A 23008-nucleotide genomic window follows, 5' to 3' on the forward strand; every position below is an offset into this window, starting at 1 on the left:
TCTGTTGGTCACATTTTATATAAAAAATATCTACAACTTTTGACAGTGATAAAACAACACACACAGGCACATATGCACACAAACATCTAAAGGGTGCTGTGGACATATATTATCAAATGGCAGAAAGAAGAAATGTGCAATATTAAGCAGGTTAAGTTACATTATCCAGACTTAAAGTAAGCAGACTGGATACAACTTTTAAAAGGGTGTCAAAATATTATATTTGTTGCCCTTCATTTTAGGCCCATGTCCATCATTTACTGTCATCTCCAGGCAGTTTCAAAACTGTCCTTTATGTTCAGTCTCGACTGCACGTAGTGGCACATTTCTGTTGCTGCATAGATGCACATGGAGAAATCCAGCTGATCACTACAGCAGCTTGTCAGTCGCCAGTTTGGTCCAAGTCATTTAGGGGGATGCCCACATCAGCAGCTGGATGAGCAGAGAGGTTACAGGCTGGTACTCTGTCCAGTCACCTAAACCCAAGGAGGGATGCCATATGTCTTTTTTCATGGAGTCCAGGAAAAGAAGACCAGCTTGTAGGGAAGTCTAATTTCAGGTGCAGTCTTTTGCTGATCTGTCATCCCATTAGCTGAAGCTTCTTCTGGATGTCCTTATTGAAGTCTCTTTGTTGGTTTGCTGTGTGGAGGTAGATGCATTTTGCACTAGACAATAACTGTGAGCTAGTAAAATGGAAATACAAGCGTAGATGGAGTCTTTGGAGACTGGGAGGTGCTATGATGAGGGGTGTGTGGTGTAGTCGAAGGTGAACATCCACGACTGTGGTTGGAAGATGGGGACCCTAAAGGAGAGGCAAAGAGTACAAATGAATTACTGTGATTTAAGTGGCTGTTTGTGTTGTGTGTGAACCATGAATGTATAAAGAGAACTGGATACAGTGTTGGAGGCAGGGCCCCATTCATTTCTATGAGAGTTGCTCAGTGGTGCATGAAGCCAGTATAGGTCATAAATCCCGCCTTCTTCATGTTAGCGGATGAGAAAAGGGGGTGAGATGTCATGATTGACAGCTGCTCTGAGTCGCGGAGCCGGAGGCTCGGGAATAGAATGAGAGAGGACATATAACTTTAACGCCGAATACACACCGGAGCAGCGCCAATGTGCAGCCTGCACTGAGCTGCCATGCAATGTCTATGAAAAGCTGCTGCGGCTGCTCCTGAGTTCAGCGAGCTGCGGCCATTTGATTCTGCGGCAAAGTGCGGCCAAACAAAAGTTGGGAAAAGTTTAACTTTTAGCAGCCCCCTCGATCACTACTACGCAGACTCTGGCTCCAAATGACGTCAAAATTTCATGACGGCAGCTCCGGTATCCGGGATATTTTGGCTTCACTTTTGTACAGCGGGAGGAAGTGGAGACGTGTCGTCCATCTATATATGCAGCCTGTTGTGTGAACCTGTGTGCATTTTCTTACCGTTTTCTGTCAGGTTGCTCCCATGTGGTGAGACAGACACAGAGTGTTGATCTTGGACTCTTATCTGGTTGGAGCCTCTCCCTCGTAACACATCTGCTATCTGCAAAATATTTACACACTCTTACAAACTTGCATGCATGACCTAAAGTGAGTGTCACAGTGATCTACAAACAAATGAGTCAAACAAAAATATAGTAACGCTGCACCATTCAGGTCTGTCCTCTAGAGGGAAGGATACACACATTTGCTTTCCATTTCTGGCTTAAACCATTTCTTCCTACTATCCCACCCAGAGCTGAGTCAAGATGATTTTGCATTTGTTCTGACGTAAATGAAGTATTGGTGGAATTTTCCATCGTAAAACTACAGTGACTGATTGAAATTTTTGACAATCACAAAGAAGTCGTTCACAGTCAATTTGGCAACCTTATTTTAGGGTTCACTGTTTTCTTGACACTATCTCAATTTTCCTGAAGCAGCAACATACAACCATAAAAAAGGCTAAAACAAACAATACAGTAAGAATTGGATTTCAGCAAGGTGTGTTTTATTCTGCATATTCTCTTTTCTGTCATCCCCTTGCTCACTTTCTTGTTCTTGGCCACCATCACAGGGGTGTCGTTATGGTAATTCTTGAGGCTGCTGTCAGCTCCACTCTTCAGCAGCAGCCGCACTGTCTCCACCTGACCTCGGCCACAGGCGCCGTGCAGGGCTGTATTCCCACTGTATGACTGGCTGTTGACATCGCAACCACTCTGCAAGTGAGAAAAAACAGAAGAAGTTAACACAGATGTGATTCATAAAGAAGGCCAGAGGTTATACAAAAATGAAACATAAGAGAAGGTGAGTTAGATCAGATAGGATAGATGGAAAAGAGAAAATGCTTAAGAAGGAGAGATTAAGGAACTATAGACTTATCTATAAGCTAGAAAGGAATGGGAAACTCAGTATGCAACTTATGACATGGAAAGAGAAAACTTATCAAATAGCCCTTCTCTCCCCTCCTCCCCCCCTGCCCACACACCCTCATTACCTCAATGAGGAAGTGGACCATGTCTGCGTTATTGCTCTCCACCGCATGCATGAGAGGACTCTGACCACTTTTGATGTCCTGATTAGAGAAGAAAAGAAAGCACCATGGGAAAAGTCAAGAGGATGCACAGACGGTAAATGTGAAATTTGTGATGTTGTGAAACTTAGTCAGTGCTGAGTCATTGCAGCACAGGGACTGACCATAGCATTGATGTCAGCGCCTGCGTCCAGCAGCATTCTGGCCAAATCTTTATGGCCACGCAGCACCGCCAGATGGAGAGGGCTCAAACCTGAGAACAGGGACAAAACAGAACCTGAGTTTCACAGTGAGCAATTGCAGACATACACATACACACATATGGTGTGCACAAATCAAGGTGAATGCATAAATACATTCCTGCATGGACCTATTTGTATAGACACAGTATAAACTCCCAGAGACATAGGCAGTATATGACACATTTTCTACAAAAAGGTAAATTAGTGATTTATATACGTATTAAAGGTACAGTGTGTAGGATTTGGCGGCATCTAGTGGTGTGGTTGCAGATTGCAACCAACTGAGTATCCCTCTGCTCTTTCCTCCTTTTCTAAGACTGCGGTAACGTGAGCCACCGAGTGCAAAACCATGGTAATGCCATTCGACTTTAGGAGCAACGTCGGACGGCAGCTGGCGGTACCACAGTTTTGCACTCTGCAGCTCACATTACTGCAGTTTCACAAGTGTGTTGGAGAACTACGGCGGCCTTCAGGTAACGTAAAAACGTTAAAGGCTCTCTCTAGAGCCAGTGTTTGGTTTGTCCATTCTGGGCTACTGTAGAAACATGGCGGAGCAACATGGCTGACTCTGTGAAGAGGACCCGCTCCCTATGTAGATATGAAGGGTTCATTCTAAGCTAACGAAAACACAACGATTCTTAGTTTCAGGTGATTATACACTAATGAAAACATAGTTATGAATATTATATTCCATTTCTGCTAATAGATCCCCCAAAATGCTACACACTGTTCCTTTAAAGGATGTTACATGAGAAGTATAGCATAAGTAATTTCAATATTAAAAATATTATAACATTTTAAAATGATTAAAAAGATGAAATCGCAGACAGTGCAGGATGCTACGGCAAGTCATCTTCTGGAAGTGTTTTTCCGCTATGTGAAGCTAAATAACTAAATGCTGCTCCTCTAGGTTTTGTTTGGACTGGTTAGCAGACTGCTACCAGATGACATGAGAGGCTTCTTTCACCAAAAAAGATATGTAGGGGCATCTTAAAAACAACACGTACTCCACTATATCGCGTCACTTTAGGTTTAGGCAACAAAACCACTTAGTTAGGTTTAGGAAAAAAACGACATGGTTGGGCTCAAAACATAGTTTCTAAAGTGAAAATTAAACTGAATCTTGTGAACACGGAACATGAACGAACAGCTGATTGTAACGTGTAAGCCTTGTGTTTGTTGGACCCATCCACCTCTTCTCCCACCCGCCCTAAGTGTGGCTTTTCACTCTTTAAACTACGTCAACACAGTCACTCCCGGCGCACTTCATCTGAGCGTTTATCGTTGCCACGGATAGGCTTACATTGTAGTTAATAGAAAAACTGTACTCATACTGGTGCTTAAGGCCTTGTGTGGTGGTATCAAACGCCGACAGCTGTTACAAAGCCACAGTATTTAACGCCCTGGAAATGAGAACGGGCTGCTTAAACTCAATTATGTGGCACACAGGAAGCCAGTGGAGAGACCGGAGAATTGGTGTGATATGTTCCCTTTTCTTCATCTTTGTTAGGACTCTTGAAGCAGGGCTGTTAAACCTTCAGGGCATAAAGGTTTAACATTTAGTCTTGCCTGGACATGAAATCTTTGATTCTATGCCATTAAAACGATAGTAGGTAGACTTTATTACTCAATTGAAGTTGCTGTCATGTTATTAGATCTGATCCCAACGTACAAACTCAGCTCCACTCGAAAGAGGAGCCTGTGTGTATTTTGGGGGCTTTCTCCCGTACCCAGACTTGTTACTTTCACACTAAAAATGTCTCCTGTGCTGTGACATCACACGCATACTGTGGAGATGTGACAATATACCAGACCACAGAGGAAGGACATGTCCTCTGCTCTGCCCACTCACACAGCAAAAAACAACCAAACCCACCGTTACCTGAAGGAGGGTTCACATCTCTCACATCCCCCAACAAACTAGTGAGGTAGTCTATGTGGTTGTTCACTTATGTTACCATTTTACTGCTTGCACATATATGAAAGTGTCTGCAATATCTAGATGTAATTGAAAACTGGGTCACAAACACATATGAGAAAAAGGGAACTTTTTTCTTTTATATAAGTCTCTTTATTAAATCCAAATTCTCTTAATTTGATAATGACTTCGCTTGTATTCATTAAATTAAACAGACAAATCACTGAGGAAGAAATGGTCAATCACAAGGCTTTATCAGATTAAATAACTCAATGAGAAGAGCTAGTGAGTCATCCTAGATCTTACTTTCTTTCGGTTTCTTTCATTACAACTTACCCTCATAGTTCCTGATTTCCAGGCATGTGGAAGACAATGGGCAAGGGAGCACAACAGACAGACAGTCACGCTGGTCATATTCACAGCAGAGGTGGAGCGCTGTTTGGCCGTTACGGTCCAAGGCGGCAGGGTCGGCCCCGTCTCTCAACAAAGTCTCCACCATGTTTGCCTGCTGGGTGATCACGGCCAGATGAAGAGGAGTCTGAGGGGGAGGATGAGAGTAAAAAATGACAGTTTAAACAAACCAGCGTATTCAGGTTCTTAACCACAAAAGGCAATATACTGTCTCTATAAATAGTTTTAATTTTTCACACTGTGGCACACACTAGACGGCATTCAGAGAGCGTGAACCCCCCACTAATGCTGAACAATGCTCCCACTCTCTGCAGTCCTCACAGACATCTTCCTATCTCTTCAAATTTGAGATAAATGGATTTCTTACCCTGTATAGATGCCATTATTTCGAAACAAGTATCTATCTTAGTGTCGATGTTCTGAATAAGGATGCTCAACTAAAAGTGGAAATCCCAGATCCGGATTTCCACCAAATGTAATAAAGTGGTCCCTCCCCCAAGGCCTTTTTTGTTGATCATCTCCGAATTGCAAATCCGTAAAAAGGAGCAGTTAGATATTTTGGAAAAATACACTTCTTTCAGGTGGAGCAGCCCGGTCACACGAAAAGGCGAATGAATGACACGATAATGCCAAAGGCAAAAGCGAACAACAAGAACATCGTTCTTGCTTTTGGTGTGTCATTTGTACGCCGTGTAGTCTGTACTGACTGCATTGTAAATGCATTCACGTAAATATGCTACGCTCAGCGCTATTTATATACACCTTCCCATGAGATCAGGTTGGATGGAGAGTTAAATGAGAAGATACTACTAATGTCTGTATGGTGAACATGAAACAAGAGCCAGTAGGCAGTTAGCTTAGCTTACTGCGAAGCCTGAAAACAGGTAGCCTGGCCTCTGTCTGAAGGTAACAAAATCCGCCTACCAGCACCTTTAAAGCTCACCAATTAACACGTTATATCTGGTTATATCTGTGCCAGAGTTGTCCTTGGCTTGGTGCCGGTAGGCGGATTTTGTCACCTCTGGACAGAGCCATGCTAGCTGTTCCCCAATGTTTCCAATATTTATGCTAAGCTAAGCTAAACCAGCAGCTGTCTGTAGCTGCATATTTACTGTTCAGACCTGAGCATAGACTGTATATAACAAGTGGACATGGGCATCGTGACGTCACCCATTGGTTTGTGGACTGCTGTTTTGAGGCCTCAAGTTGGCTGTCGCCGTCTTGGTTTTTTGCAAACAGAAGTGACACGAGAGGGTGGAGCTAAGTACAACCGAACGTTGAATAAGACATTTTTAGGCGACCAACATGTTACAATTAACTTTCATGAACTGAAAACACACTGTGAAAGGGTTAAGTTGCAAGACGATAACACGGACAACTCCCAGAATGGACAACGCCGTGGTAGCAACCTGTCAATCACAAGGTAGCCACGCCCTAAAGCATACCCTGCCTTACGGGACCATAATTTAAGAATTTAACATCATGCTGTATTGAAGAAGACTTGAAACTAGCGATTGAGACCATAAACTCATGTTTACAATGTTTACTGAGGTAATAAATCAGTGAGAAGTAGGCTCATTTTCTCATAGACTTCCATACAATCAGACTTCTTTTTGCAACCAGAGTAGTCGCCCCCTGCTGGCTATTAGAAAGAATGCAAGTTTAAGGCACTTCCGCATTGGCTTCACTTCTCAGACCCCAGATATTCTGCTGCCAGACAGACAAATTAAGAGTTATAAAATCATAATATCCACTGTAATAGTGATGAATACCAGACCGGAACAATGACAAGGTATGAATTCAGGAAATCTTACAATCACCACATCTTGTAAGTGAGGTTGGAGGAAGCGTTCTATTATTTCTAGTCAAGCCTCCTTTCATCTCTAACCTGTTCTACAGGTTAAAGGTCAAAGACACAATATGCCCATAAGGACAGGCCAACGCCTTATATAAATAAACAAGGAACCATGTCTGGTAAGATTATCGTTATTACACATCAGAAGATCAGAAGATGCAGGCACATGTACTCCCTGTACTCCGTGCCTATTCCCGCAAACACACAGACACACCTAACCAATACATGCACATACATAATGCCAATATTCATAGTTGGCAGCAATCAAATCAAAAGTCCAAAAAATAGCTGACAAAGATGAGACCTTTGCACCGTATATCACAGAGCAAACAACAACAACCCTAGAGTGAGACTGCGTGATTAATTCAAAATTAGGAGGGACCTGTTCTGAGAGACAAACAGCCTGCAAGGACGGGGGAAACCAAAACACACACATTTCACCAGGTGTTTGCCTGGATGAATCAACTACGTGCGGAATGAATTCGCTTGAGCAATCTAGGATGTTCCTTTGGGTGAGCTCAGCATGTATCATCCTGTTAATAATTATGTCAACTCTGGTGTGGGAGGGCACTGACATCCTTCAGTATAAATTAAGCAATGTGCCATAAAGGGAAGTCTTTTTACTTGGACTTTTTAAAGCTGCTATTCAAGTTACACAATAAACATAGCAATCAGGAACAGGTTGCTGCTCTAAGTTTCACTTTTGCTGTACTGCTACTGTACGTCAGTGTGTGTGCGTGTGTGTGTGTGTGTGTGTGTGTGTGCGTGCTGGGGGGTTGTTCCAGTAAAGACTATTAAAAAAAAGTAGACTAGCAGTGGGAGAGCGTCTCAGTGGAATTCCTCCAGTGTGTCAATGCCAGTGTTCCTCCCTGCAGCGCTCCTGTTTCCCTGAATTCTGTGACTCACACACACACACTTACGGATAGAAAAACACACACAAAAGTACGCACACACACACACACACACACACACACACACACACACACACACACACACACACACATCATAAAATTTCCTTTTTTTTAATAATCAGTCATTGCGAAAAGCTACTAAATTGACCCCATACAGCACTAAAGAAACATGAATGGAAGAATCCTCTTCAATCATTTCCGTGACTTAAGAAATTACCTTCCATAATAAAGCCTTTTAAGGCCTTAAAAATAGACCTTTCAGAGTTGGCAGAGTCTAGCTGTGGCTTCCTGGATTTCAGAGTGACTAAAACAAAACTCCAGCAAAGATAAGGGGAAGGGAGTGGGGGGGGCAGGGCGGAGAGACGGAGGAATGAGGAAGAAACGGAAGCGGCCGAGGGGAGTCCAGGGGAAAGACAGGATAACAAGGGAAAATCCCTTCTCTTTCCCCTGGGTCTGTCCTTGTGCACTTGCATTCCTGCAAAATGAGCAGATCAACATGAAGGAGGTGAAGAGATGAGAGGAGGTTTCTGGGCATGAAGAACAGCCCCGGGGTGTGTAAGGCAGTGCCAAACACAAAGAAAGGTGCAAGGCAACACTAAGAGACAGAGACTGCTCCTCTGTGGTGAACACTAGAGGGTTGAACAAGCAGCGTTGCACAAACAAACATCACACGCTTTTACATCAGCGTTGTTGACAGTTATCCTGATAGCATCAGGAAGTTCACCAGTTTTGGTTACGTACTCTAAATTCTGTTAAGATATATGCAGCGAGATATGAAAAAAAAAACAGTAGTGAGAGAGCGAGACAGTTTAAGAGAGAGAGACACGCGCATTAAGGGAAAGTCCCCGTAAACTACCCTCTGAACCAAGGTATGTTGAGAAACAGCCCATAGCAAGGGGGGGGGGGAGGTCATGTGACTTCTCGGAACAAGGATACTAAAGTACACACAAACACACACACAGATGTCTCGCTCATGCACACACACACTCACACTAAAAAAAATAGAATGGCATGTTAGCATGTCATCATGCACATAAACAAACTGAACTGACGTGAATAAAAGATTTCAACAGTGAATGTGACCATTTACAGACATGTCTTCAAAGAGGCAATTATTGAATCGTTGTAGATCATCTGCATACTGCCCTTTAGAAGTAACACATGCACTTTAGTGGATGTATTTAATCTAAAGCACATGATCATTTGTGCATGTTTTAGTGTGTGTGGCCACTGGGGATTCAGTCCCCAAACCCCACTAGTGTCAGAAAAACACACTACACCATCAGCTGTGGGGAGAGCACCAACTATAGTGTGTGTTTGTGCAGCCGCACTGATAGCATGACCAGTGTGGGAGTATCAAACAGCTGTCTCTACCAGCATAGTAGTTTGTGGAGTGGAAGGCAAATCCAGCACTGACACTTGCACTATTGTTCGGTTACGGTACTGATAGTAACACTCTGTCAAAAAGCTCCATAAGCAAAACCACAGAAACTCAGGATTTGTCATCAATATTGGAAAAGCTGTATTTTATTTTTTTTCTTATTCTTTGTCTCTTTGTTCTTTGGGATGTTGGCCAATGTCAGAAAATGTGTTCAGGTCCGTCTGGTAAACGTTATGTTTTGAAAAATAAGAAGTTCCCTTTTGAAGTCTGTTCTTTATGCCTGGCGTTCAGTTAAAACCACACAATCTGGTAGGCAAATGACTGTGACGGGATCTGTGCCTGAAAATCTCCCTTTTTGGTTATAATTGCAAGTGGCATAATATATGTGAGTGTGTGAACAGAGAGTTTGTGTGTTTGTGTGTATGTGTGTGTCGCGTGCATGCATTTTCATACACAGGGTAGACACAGGATATCACAAAACCTATGCTGTCAAGCCTCAGCGATGAGGAAAGACAACAGCCGATGATAGCACTAGCGTTATTTCTGGTAAGCGAGCCTGTGGTGTCCTGTGTGGTGTGAAACCCCAGCCTTGAGAACTAAACTCTGCACAGCTCAGGTGCTTTCTCTGCTGAAGGATGAAAAAGAGAAAGCTGGCAGAATGCAGAGCAGCAGGGCGAGAAGGTGGAGACAACAGAGGGGAAGAGTGTTGGCTTACAGCCAGTGGTTGGGACAGCCCTGGATTGGGAAACACTCAAAGACAATTCCTTGTACTCCTTCCAGTAAAGTACTCTGTCGTTTATCCCTTTATGTTGAGGTTGAAGGGTGCAGTCCCTTTTTTACATAAGAGAGACTAGTCACCTCTGTGAAAGTTCATTGAGTCTATTTCTCAATATTGTAAATAGCCAAAGTTACCCTGGACAAACAGTGTCAGTCAGACTCTTTATATGCAAGAATAAAAGCAAATTAAGTGCTGGAATACGAGTTAAAAATTAACTAATAGATCTCACCATGAACTTTCCCAGTAGATTACTTACATTAAGACAATTTTTTCTTCTTTTCTTTTTTTGTATTACAAGTTTTCTGAAATTTTGCAAATGAGGCATTATCTTATGAAATATGCACTTATTTGCATACATTTCCAAAACAGAAATCTGAACATTGGATAAAGCCAGGTTCAAAATTCTTGTTTAATTTTGTTGACATATTAGAGTCAAAGGTTTTTACAGAGGGGATTTTGGATATCTCTTTATATCACTACATAAATCCGACAATACTCTCAACAGCCATAAAAAAATCCATTTCCGCTATGTTTTTGGGAAGAAAATGTTCTATAAATCAGGTTATGAATGATAAACAACCCCCTCTGTAAAAACCTTCAGAAGAGGAAGAAGAGGAAACTGAAACTGTTGGTGTAAGTGATACTGAAGAGGAGATTTCTGTAGTCTGAGAAAAAACACATTTTGAGGCCTTTAAGATATGTATTGTTCAATTCCATACATTTTGCAAGACACTACAGGTAAATAGGGATAAAAAAACAAAAAAAACAAAACAATAGATAGCACCATGAAACTTCCCCAGTTGATTACTTACATTAAGACAATTATTTTTTGTATTACAAGTTTTTTGAAATGTTATGTTTAAATATGCAAATGAGGCATTATCTAATGTCAACTTTTGGTGAATTTAGGAGAAATCTACAGACACAAATAGATAAAGTGTAGTAATATAAACCCCTAAATGTGTATTTTGGATGTTTTCTTTTCACTAGTCTGACCGAATACAAAAAAATTGGAAGCAAAATAGCCCAAAATGTCAAAATTGACCAGTGCATGAAAAATGCTGTTTTTGCCTGGGGTGTCTCCCATGCCACATGTTTGCAACTTATGTCATGTCATTTTTCCAGCCTGTTCATGTGCTTTTAGTTAAGGCCAAGACATGAGATATGAGTGCAGGGTTCAGGAGAGGTCATGGGAGTCACACTTTGCTCCTCTTAATCATCTTGGCTCTCTTCTCTGAATTTCACAACAAGGTAAACCCACATGCAAACTCTGAAAATCCCTTCCTGTAGAGAAACCGAACACTAGAAAACCATGTACAAAATAATACAAAACACTGGAATACACGTGCAGTCCTTCCCAGCATGTGCATGGCTTTGGCATGTGGCGAGCACAGGTGGAGAAACCAGGAAGGGTGAATTCCAACCATCAGCCGCCATGACTGTAAGCGTGTGCGATAACGCGGTGCAAGGCAAGGAGGAAACCAAGCACTTCCTCTTTCATTCTTTTCCATGTTACTGTTATCAGAAGGGTGAGGCAGCAGGGGAATGTGTTTTACATGCTGTGGTTGAAAGGGCAGAAAACCCCATCGCATTTCTATTCTACGTCTATCTTTCATCACGCAGTACTAACTGACGCTGACCGCTTTCATATGTTCTTATGAAATAGAAAAAAATATCTGTGGATTGGATGGATGCCACATTTGAAAGGAAGACAATCACTCAAATGTCAAACTATTGATTCAAATTATGCATTTGTAAAAGTAATGATAGCAGCTATGTGTGCATGCATGTGTGTATTTAAAGTGCATTTGTGTTACCTGACGGAGGTTGTTGTAGATATCAAGGCTTCTGCGAGCCCACAGCAGGAGTTGGATCAGTTTGCAGACGATGGCCAACTCCCCCTGCACCACCGCTATATGGAGAGCTCTGTAATAAATACAAAAAAACAGACACAAAGAATTTTACACTAATGTTGCAGAAGTTTTCAATGGTTATTTAACAGGGTCACATGTTTTCCTGACATTGTGACCAACTGAAAGGTAATTTCTTGGCTTAAACTAATCGGAACAGACACAATGTGTGTACTATATGGGTAAAGATGCTATATATTCGTATGTGCAAAATTGATTTGAGTTGCAATAATCTCCACAATGACATGGCATTTAATTTCAGCACTATTTGGTTATGTGGTTATTAGGATTTGCTGCATGGCTGAGGGCAGTTGGAGTTTTTGTTTTTCAAACCTTGCGACTGCAAACTGTTAAACCAAGTGCACTACAAATCACTTTCCCATACTGTAGCAATAAAGTCAGTCAAAAGGTCAACTTAAGGGCTGGTAATTTAATTGCAAGAGTACGATCGATTTTTAAAATGATCCGACTGAAACACCAGCCCAGTGTTGCCAACTCTTTTCCAATGAAAGTATACTAGTAGCACTAGCTCCAAAAGGCCCTAAGTCTTGCAAGAATGACGCCAAGTCGGCAACATGACAGTCCGTCGCTTCAGGCCTCGCTCCAAAGCCACTACCCCAAAATTATCCTTAATAACGTAAACAATGATGTTGACTCCAATGACGTGCAATGAGTGCACGTGCAGAGTGCAGGTGCAGAGTGCATGCAAGTAGGTAGACAGGTAGCCCGTCCAATCATTTCATTGGAGCCGAATGAACTATCAGCAGTAACCGCTGTATGAGAGCAGTGAGCCAGCCAGTGGGGCAGGCTCACATGCATGAAAAGGCAGGCACGGTCAGCCCGGCGATATCAACAGAGCACGGAGAAGCTCAGATGACAACACAAACAGAGGGAGAGTGACTTCATTCTCTTCGCTGCCACATTAATGCATACAGAGCATCTTTAAATAAATATAGTCTATAACACTTATTTGAGATGAAAAATCCCGCATTCTCTTCATGGCCTTCAAATCTAACCTGTGAAGATTGTTATCAGAAGCAGCAAATTCTACTAAATCACTTCATCTTAATTATTCCAGTGACAGTTCTACCGAGGAGCTTCACAGATGTACAGGCATGACTCACACCCCCCTTATCACACCCTTATCAAGACTAAAGGGGAAACCACTATCTGTGGTCTCTACGTGAAGCGAAAGAACAAACGCAGGCTAAAGTTTAGGACAGGGAAAGGCAGAGAACTAAGCGGGAAGGGGGGAGAGGGGGGAGGATGTTATAGAAAACCCTATAGCAGTTTTCAGATTAATTCTTCTTCTAGCTGTCAGAAGAAGCAGCTTCCAGTAAGAGCCAGACTGGTTTTATGTCACTTCCTGTTGTCAATAACAATGGCAGCATTCTTTATCTCGCTCTCTGCTTGCTGTGAAAACCAGCCAATTAAGCTGCATAATTTCTGACAGGGGCTTTCTGTAGGTTCACTCAATCAGCTTCATCCAATTGAGAAGTCATAATCAGACGTACAGTACAACCATGACACAGGAAACGAGGACGCTTCTTGAGAAGTCAGAAGTACCCTTGCAGAGAATTTGAGGTCAGAAAATAAGTACTTATGACAAAATCACTTGCAACACTTCCTCTCAGCGCTGTGTCCCACTGACATGGAGTCATTAACGACAGTTATTTCCTGCCTGAAAAAACATATAGATTAAAGCCCTCTTTGAGCAAACAACAGACTCTGTGACGCATAATGATAAGTTCTACATTTGCACCCAGCAACTACACTTTTCTGCACATTTTATTAAAACTGGGTGTGGTTCAAGTGTCTATCTGTCTATCTACCTTATCACAGTATCACATTACTCTAAGTATCTCTTCCAACCACATAAAGCAAGCAGTTTACATAATCTCTATATTCACAGTGGAAGAATTCAAACTCTTTGACAACTTGATGAAGGCATGTACGAACAGAATAATGCCTCTGGTCTGTTAAACTGAAGGATGAACATGTGCCAACCTTCACTTGGTGGTTGCAGGGGGAAAAAAAGTCATGCTCTACTATGTCTGTGTATATAATTAAACTTTAAAGCTGCAGTCAGTAACTTTGATATGATAAAAAAGAGTTATTTTTATAAAACTGTCACTAAATCCTGACAGTAGTTCATGAGACAGATAATGTGTGGAGAAAAAAAACATGTTCCTCTGTGCTCTCCGGTGCTCCTAATGGCACTTGCAAGATTTCACAGCATCGAAGGAAAACGACCAATTGGAGCCGAGCAGTCTCTACAGCAGCTGTCAATCACTCGCGAACTCCGATCATACTGTCAAATTAAGCAGTGCTGATCAAATATGAATCAATATTCTGTTACTGTAATGTCTATTTCTCGCCTTAAATGTTTTCAGAAACATCCTGTAGTGCACGGTTTAGCTGTAAAATGAGGAAGGCCGGTGGGCGGTGCTTGGTTTTGGCTTGACTGTTTTCTACGAGGCAGTCGGGTCACAAACTTGTTTCTGAAAACATTTAAATAGGCATTACAGTAACAGAATATTGATTCATATTTGATCAGCGCTGCCTAGTTTGACGGTTTGATCGGAGTTTGCGAGTTTCGCAAGCAGTGATTGATAGCTGCCCACATGCTCGGCTCTGATTGGTTGTTTTCCTTCGGTGCTGTGAAACCTTGCAATGCCATTAAGAGCACAGGAGGACCCAGTGGAACATGATTTTTTTTTTCACAGATTATATGTCTCATGCACTACTGTCAGGATATAGTGACCGTTTCATAAAAATAACTTTTTGTCATATTTGCTCAAAGTTCGCGACGGCAGCTTTAAATTTGAGCACCCAAAAAAGAAATGCATATGGTGCATAAACATGTATGTGCATGTGTACATACGTGCATAATTGCACATGCATGAGCCAGCATGAACATCAGCTCTCAAACTAAATGTTGCTACGCAAGAGCAGGTTGGAACGGCAATAAACAATCAGATGACTCGCTCCTGACATCAGAGCGAACAGCAGCAGAAAAAGCAGAACTGTATGCTGGAACCGGAGTGAGCGTGGTGGTTCTTTCCTCAGCTGGTCCTTGTTCCTGTAACTGAGCTCAGCACAGTGAACACAGCTGTATCAACAAATATCTACTTATCATATTTACTGTACGTGCTATCATCATCACCCATCGTTTGACTTAAAAATCCCCTGCAGTGTCTCAGCAATAAATCTTATAGCGATTGGAGTGTCCTATCATGCTACAGCATATCCACAGCTACTCATCTCTATAAGCATTGAGCTCAACTAATGTATGAATAGCTGCCTTCATATAGGCATAAAGTGACTTTTTTCTATCTTGTTATACTCTATTCTATCTATCAGCCATCTCTCTCTTTTTCTCTTTAGATGAAACTGAACTGTTTCTAGTTCCTGGAAGTGGGGCAGACCACAGCCCCAGATAACCCCAGGCGCAGCGGCACTGACGTAGACAGGACTCCCGAGCTCGCCGCATTAACACTGACAGTCCCAGTGTAACTGTGTATTTGCGTGTGTGAGAAAGAAAGAAGAAAAGAGACTGTGAGAAAAAAAAGGAGGCAGGGAGAGAAGACAGCACCATGCTGCGGTATCCTGTTTGGTATGGAGGGTGAGGACGTAGCCAGACTGAATGATCCGAACACATCCTGTGGTCTGTGGACCAGCTGAGCAGTGAGGTGATGTGTCAGTGTGTGTGAATAGTAAACAAAAGAGAAGCAGAGACGCACCACAGTCCAGTTGACGAGAAATGATGGTTTACGTCTCATACTGTACAGTACAGTAAAACCGGGATGATCAAGCAATTTGTTGATTTGTTGGACCTGGGTTTTCTTCCCAGAGCATTTCTTCATTCATCATAACTGTCAAAAGCCGTCATAGTGCATTTTACAGTAAAGCACTCAGTTTAAACCTTGAGTCAGCCAGAGAGTTATTGAGTGAGGATGCACCCTTGAAGCTTCTATAAAGCAACTATTTGTACAGTATTTGAGCTCAATGCTCGGACGATGCAGGATATTGAATATTACTTTGTGCAAATATCAGGTCGCCAACGTCCACAGAAAACTTGCAGTACAAAACACAGCATGCACAATCTCACAGATAGTATGAACTCGTGTTCATTCGTGTTAACACAGTCGAGCAGTGTTGGACGACAGCAAAACAGGTCGGAGGAGGACTGTGGACCTAGGTCATATAACCCACAGTGACCCATTCACGCCATAAGCAAGCACCGTCATTTCCTACGTCGTTGTTTCGATGTAAACAGGGAATGAGTTAGTGGCTGTCTGACCCAGTTCTTTTACATACGTATACCAAGACTTTGATTACTGTCAATGCTAAAATTAGATGGTTAGACTAGAGCAGTGGTTCCCAAACCTTTTCACATTAAGGTTCCCTAAACTGACACAAATTAGACCACAGACCCCCATTTGAGATTTTGTCCCAGGGTCCCCCACATGATAGGACTTTTGCTTTTAGATGTTTTATTACATAAAGTGTATGAAACCCATAACCAAAATAGTCATACATTCTGTCATTATCCATGTTTCCATTCAATTGTCAAGTGGTATTTAAGCAAACTTTTGAAATGTCACAAAAAAAGAAATGCCTGTTTCCAATAACTGGTTTGGAGCGAATAAACTCAGCGACAGCGATAGTTTGGTAAGAAGTTGACGCTATAGGCTATGCATAGCTGTAATCCACCAGTAAAGAAAGTTGCGAACCGGAAACAAAACAATTCGGCCTGGCCGTCTAACCATCTACGATATAAAAATGGAGAGAGGTCTTTATCTCAATTGGGCAAGTTGTAATTGTTCTTTCATGTGAGCGAGTATCGGCCAATGTTTCATGCTGTCCGGAGACGAAGACGAGCATTCACACGTTATGGGAATATCCGAGAAGACACTGACAGCAGAAACAGCTGATCAGTCATGTGAGTTAAATGTCCGCTACGTCAGAATTTATTCGGCATAGGCATTTCTATACCCCATTTGGTGCATTAACTCTTTTTCAACAGGCAAAAACCACCTCAAGCCAGCGTAAAAATAAGTTTTTATCGAATTTTGCCATTTCCGTACAGCTTTTCTAATGCGGTACCTCAACATGCAAATGAAAATATGTGAATGGAAACACGGCTAGTGTGTTATTTATGGATGGCTTTATAGTGAAATAAAATATTCCCCTTTATGCTGGGGACCCCCTAGAACCCCTTCAAGGACCCCTGGGGGTCCCCGGACCACACTTTGAAAACCACTGGACGAGAGTAATGTCCTTAAGGATGTGTGGTAGTTTGAAGAACACACACTACAAAATGAGAGGAAGAAAACAGAGGTACATTTCTGGGGATAAGTACCTCTAGCACCATGAGGTCGACATTTGTGGTTCTGGGTTAAACGTCTCCAGGCCTATTGAATGGATTGCCATGGAATTTTCTATACGCACGTCATGTCCCTCTCAGGGTGAATAGCAATAACTTTGGTGATCCCCTGACTTTTCATCACTCCAAATTGTTTGTCCAATACTTTCCAAAAACCTAAAAACTATTTACATCGATCTCAATTGTACTTTACATTTAGCGCCAATTAGCAAATATTAGCGTGCTAACATGTTAAACTAAGATGCAGGGCTCAACAATAAGAATTGCTCGCTTGCCCAGGGCAAGTAAAAATGACACGTCGGGCTAATAAATTTTGCAACTCACTTATCTAATCCGATCGGGCAAGTGATGAAAAAATAATTAAACACAATTTTGTTTCAGGAGCTGATGATGGAAGTAGCTAAGGAGAGAGCCTTCTTAGGTCAACTTTTGTTGTTTGTAAATGTGCTTTATAAATAAACTAAACTAAACTTGAAACTTGAGTCATCTGGTTTCCTTCTCATCTCTGTTTGAGTTGCACATGTGCAGTACCGATCGGGCACTCGCAAGAAAATGGCGGCGGGTAAAGACAAATGCTGTGTCTCAATTTGCATACTTCCGTACTTACACTCACTATTTTGGGTGTATAAGTACGTTCACATTGAGAAGTATGGCAAAATGCAGTGCACTCTACGTACCCTGATGTTGTGCTCAAAACAGACAAAAACGTTTTCAAACTTGTGAAAATGGCGGGCGAGGAAGCTGCGGCAGTTGCAACTGAAACGGTGAACACCGAACTACACAAATTTCAGTTATACGTGTGTTGTTTTCACTAAGTACCACTATTCTGTAGTCACAATTGAATTACTGCCGATACGGCGTGATGTCCGTGGCTGATTATCATATCACCAGCTGATCTACCGAGCTTCCGTTAAGTGCACAACAGCCGTGTGCGATTTGAGACAACACTACCCTGTTGAAATTCACACACTACGCAAGTAAGTACATAGTATGTATCGCGCAGTTTGGTGCAAGTTTGAGAGCCAGGCGAATAAAACATCACAATTAACTTTAGTCTTTGTTGTTACTTAATAACCGCTAATAAATAAAACGATTTGTATGGGGGAAGTAAAAATAGTAGACCCACTTCTGACCCACTTGTCTGACTGGGCAAGTTAAAAAACCATTAACGTGTAAACCTGAGATGGTGAACATGATAAACATTACCCGCTAAACATCAGCATGTTAGCGCTGTAAATGTGAGCATGTTGCCATGCCGACGTATGCATTTAATTCAAAGCATGTGTATAGCCTCACAGAACCATTGGTGTGGCAGTAGATTTTTAATCTTGTTTTGTTGTGTTTGTGTGTCTTTTCAGAGCCAAAAATGCAGAAACTGCATGTGCAGAAACAAAATATCATACAAAAATGTATTTGGTCGGGGCGCCTGCTTAGAGCGGGAGCCCATGTAACAAGGCTCAGTCCTGGCCGCGGTGGCCCGGGTTCGAATCCGGCCTGTGGCCCTTTCCGCATCCACTCTCTCTCTCTCCCCCTTTCCAAGACTCTATCCACTGTCCTGTCAATAAAAAAATGAAAAATGCCCCCAAAAAATAACTTTAAAAAAAAAAAAAAAAAAATGTATTTGGTCTACAAGCCATAGTAATTTGAAATGATCTAAGTCTGCAAGTAAGATAATGACCCGTGACAGTTTTAATAAACAGTATTGCAAAACTGCATATAATGGTGTTATTGTGCAGGTAAATGCATCGACTGACTGGAAGCATGTAGGAATTCATTTGAAGGAGCTGTAAGAGAATCAACACGTCTGCACATCTCACATACAAATGATGGCAAGTGACACATAACAAAAATGAACAGAGAGAGAGAGAGAGAGAGAGAGAGACAGAGAGAGAGACAGAGAGAGCGGTAAATGAGGAAGTGAAGAGAGGATGTTTGGGTTTTTCGAGATCATTCATTTAAAAACACAGAGAAGAAAAGAGAGAAAGAAAGAGAGACACCTGAGAAAAACCGCAATCGTGTTTAAAAACTCAGCGCTCACTGGGTTTCCCGAAACTAAGGGGCTCGATTGACGTAAATGCAGACGCACGCTCGTCGCCGCTCACATTTTGCATACACGCACGCACGCACGCACAAAGCACACACACACTCATGAACATACAAACAGTGTGAAAAGTACAGGGGGCTGAGAATGATTCTTTCTTCAGAATTCACACAAAGCTTCAAACAACCGCAAAGCAACATGTAGGTATTTCACAAGCCAGACAAGGTCTCAACTTCATTACAAAGGTGTTCGATTTCGTGAAAAGTCTCTGCACTGCAGCTTTGTTGAATAAAGTCACTGCTAATAAGACAACAAGGTGAAAGATAAAAACAGGTTATAGGGTGCAAGTGTTTAAGGAGCCACACTGTCAAAAAGAAATATATATACAGACTAGGGCTGCACAATTAAAGGGACTGTTTGTAACTTCTTACACGTATAAATCAATCCGGGTCGGTGTCCCATGCGCGCTCTCGTGTGGCTACGCTGTTCAGACTCAGACTCCAACACAAACTACACGGAAGCACAAAAACCGAAAAGTTATATATAGTGAAGCCCGTCTTGCAAAACAGTGTTGGCCGCGGTCGGAGGAAGCGGGGGAGACCGTAGCTTTGATCTCCAGGGCCGGAGTCTCTGCTGTACTCTGCTCCTCTGCTTGCCTGCTTGCCTTCACTCACACACCGTGTTCGTTCTCGCTCTCTCGCTCCACCTCTACACGTGCATGCGCGCACACTACACACTGCAGAAGAGTTAGTTTAGCTCTGAGAATATCTAGTGAATGTACAGTGGACGTTTGTGCAGAAATAACTGCTGCAGCTCCACCAGACCAAAAGAAGTTTCCCGTGTCTTGTGAAGTGACAGGGCTCCACAGCGAGTTACGTTATCGTCTCTGACCGGGTGCCAGTGTCTCCCCTGTTCCCTCCGACCGCGGTCGGGAGGCTGAAGAAGGAAAAGCCAACACTAGGATCAGCATTGATTCATGGAGAAACCTTCGTCTGGTCAGCTAACATTACTGCCAAGCAGGTGAAATATAGAGTGATATGGTGGTTTTAGCTGACGTGTGTCGCCTCACTGTTTTGACGGATGCTCGCTCACATTCAGGTAGCGCATGCACACGGGCGAGCAACAGGACGCTGACTTTAATGGCCACAGGTGTCGCTGTTACAACCAATTTTTGATTCTTACAAACAGTCCCTTTAATCGAATATTAATCGCGATCACGATTTTGGCTTCCCACAATTAAACGCACATGATCGACTGCGATATTGATGTTTAAAAATGCGTTCCTGAATGTCGCGGCTGCAATCCGGAAGAAGAGTAATATACTGTATATTACTCGTTAGGAAAAACAAAAATGCACTGAATTCAGGTGTAGAAGAACCTTATTTTAAGTCTTATTTTGATGCAAAAATGTGTTAAACAGCAGGAATTTAGCCTAGCACAACGTGAAGTTGAAAGGAGCAATTTTGGTACAAGTTTATTTTGCTTCTAGGAGATACACTGTGAATAAGGACCAGTCTTAATTTGATGCAATCCCTAATACAGACATATCCCTTTGCAAGTATAAAAATAGATAAAGTGAGATAAAGTAAAAAACATAAAGTACTTTTCATCATCAACATGCATTGCTTTCTTCTTATTTCCCCTGCCACTATCTGTTAATAGCAGACATGTCATAGTGATTATCTCTGAAGCAGATATGGGACAATAAGCAGCTGTGACATGTCACGGGACTTATGGCTCCGCTAAATGTTGGTCATCACGAGTTTGTTTCGAATGGATGCAAATATTGCTGATACTTTTTGAAACCGCAACATCAAAGTCATTTAATTCTTGGACATGCTACGTTTTCAGTCATATGACGTGTGTGTGTGTGTGTGTGTGTGTGTGTGTGTGTGTGTGTGTGTGTGTGTGTGTGTGTGTGTGTGTGTGTGTTCTCATATGACATTTCAGTTTGTGTGTGGGTGGGTGGGTGTTAAAACTTTAGACAAAGTAAAGTAACCATGCGTTACAGTTTAATATTTGCATTAATGTGGTCTCGAGAACTCCTCCAGTGTCCTGTACAGTATTCTCATTCCCAACCCCCCCATCACGGGACGCCCTGAGCGACTTGAAATTATAGGTTGTTCAACACACACTAACACATACATGTGATGCAATGCCTATTCATTCAAGCAGGTCAGACTCAAGTGCTATAGATTCCAGGCTACTGTGTTAGATCAAAGTCTCCATTGCCACTTAGTGAATCATTCCTGATCTACTAAAGCAGTTTCCCTTAAAGGAAATGAAACAACAGTAAAGAATCTGGTTGGATATGGGGGGGCACCGACGGTACCTGTTCAATATACAGAAGCAGGTGAGTCACAGAGAGCATAACAAATAAACTGAGATGATATTACAGACATCACACAGACCACATTCAGGTTGCGCAATGCCAACGGTTTTGTTTTTGAGGTCAGACCATCACTTGTTGTCGTGACTGGTGTTGTTTGGGTCCAGCCCAGTGAATCACTTTTACTGACTTGTTATTTATGTGACCATTTCAATTTCACTTTTTATGACAATGGTAACGGTTTCTCTTTGAGAAGATAGTTCAAGTAGTAAAAGTGTCAGGCCCGCAGAGAGGCAGATCTGCAGTCGGTCATTGGCTGGTAAGGAGCTGTGACGCAGACTGAAATGTCACAGGACTTTTTTCATGCAAGACATTTTAAAATGTCACAGTAAGAAAAGATGAAGTGAAAATGGTCAAATGAATGATGATGGTTTTAGGGCCCTGCATGCTGCCTCACTCACACTGTGATGGCTTACTGGGGTTAAAATGTCTGCTTTGGAAAATGGAAAAGGCCTTTTGGGGGTCTTGCAAAGACAAATTTGAAAATGCAGCTCTAGAGACAGATATACCAGATCCCTTAATCCGCGCAACACAAATTATGTGGGAAAACCTAAAGCTGAATAGTTATCAATTTTTTAAAAAGCTTAAATACTGGACAGAACTTTTTTAAATCGTCTGCAAGTTTAAATGTTGCTGGAGATTAAGATATGTTTGGACTTTCTGTCTATGTCCTGCTATTCACCCCCACATGCCAGTTTTAAAGGTGCAATGTGTAAGATCTGACCAGAATTTTTGTTTAAAACATTCAAAAAATGAACTAACATTATCAACAGAATATGAAGAGGTTACAGTGTTGACGTTATGTCAAAGACGTCTATGTGTTGCAGAGATATCTACTGAAATGAGCATGCCAACCAGCTATCCCGGCCCGTCCTGTCTTGTAATACCACTTGTACCTCGAGAGGCGACAGTGAGTCACTGTAGTGTTCGGTCTGCCCTCGGTCCAACCTGAGAGGACGAAGAAGTAGAGCTGCCCCGAGGGCTTGTCAATCGCGCTGAAGATGCAGGATCTGTGTACTCTCAACATCGTGATGTTGAGCCGGGCGGCTCGCAGCCAATGGTGCTAACGGTGCTAACACTGCAAACTACGGCGAAAGTGCTGACAGAGATAGCAGTGTTAATCTGAGGGCGAACTGGAGTGTGGGTGCTACGCTTCCGTGACGTCGGTCGGGACGGCGTTATCAGCTGTTACCGCTCTATAAGAGCAATGCAGAGAGGCGGCCGTGAGCTAGGCAGTGGTGCACGCTCACATGCACTAAATGCACACACGGCCAGCCCGGCTATG

At 42.4% G+C, this 23008-nt stretch overlaps 1 protein-coding gene across 1 annotated transcript in view; it reads right to left on the reverse strand.

The window, feature by feature from the left end:
* bcl3 (BCL3 transcription coactivator) overlaps nucleotides 1–23008 on the reverse strand; it is a 46560-nt gene continuing 23552 nt past the window's right edge. Inside the window, exons 4-10 of the mRNA XM_074654924.1 lie at nucleotides 11812–11920; nucleotides 4995–5196; nucleotides 2663–2751; nucleotides 2463–2540; nucleotides 2017–2184; nucleotides 1430–1529; nucleotides 1–802 (exon numbers count right to left, since the gene is read on the reverse strand). Of these exons, the coding sequence (XP_074511025.1) occupies nucleotides 684–802; nucleotides 1430–1529; nucleotides 2017–2184; nucleotides 2463–2540; nucleotides 2663–2751; nucleotides 4995–5196; nucleotides 11812–11920 (865 nt within the window). The 3' untranslated portion in view covers nucleotides 1–683. The remainder of the gene's footprint in view (nucleotides 803–1429; nucleotides 1530–2016; nucleotides 2185–2462; nucleotides 2541–2662; nucleotides 2752–4994; nucleotides 5197–11811; nucleotides 11921–23008) is intronic.

This window comes from Sebastes fasciatus, chromosome 12, assembly GCF_043250625.1.
Source record: "Sebastes fasciatus isolate fSebFas1 chromosome 12, fSebFas1.pri, whole genome shotgun sequence".
NCBI lineage: Eukaryota > Metazoa > Chordata > Actinopteri > Perciformes > Sebastidae > Sebastes > Sebastes fasciatus.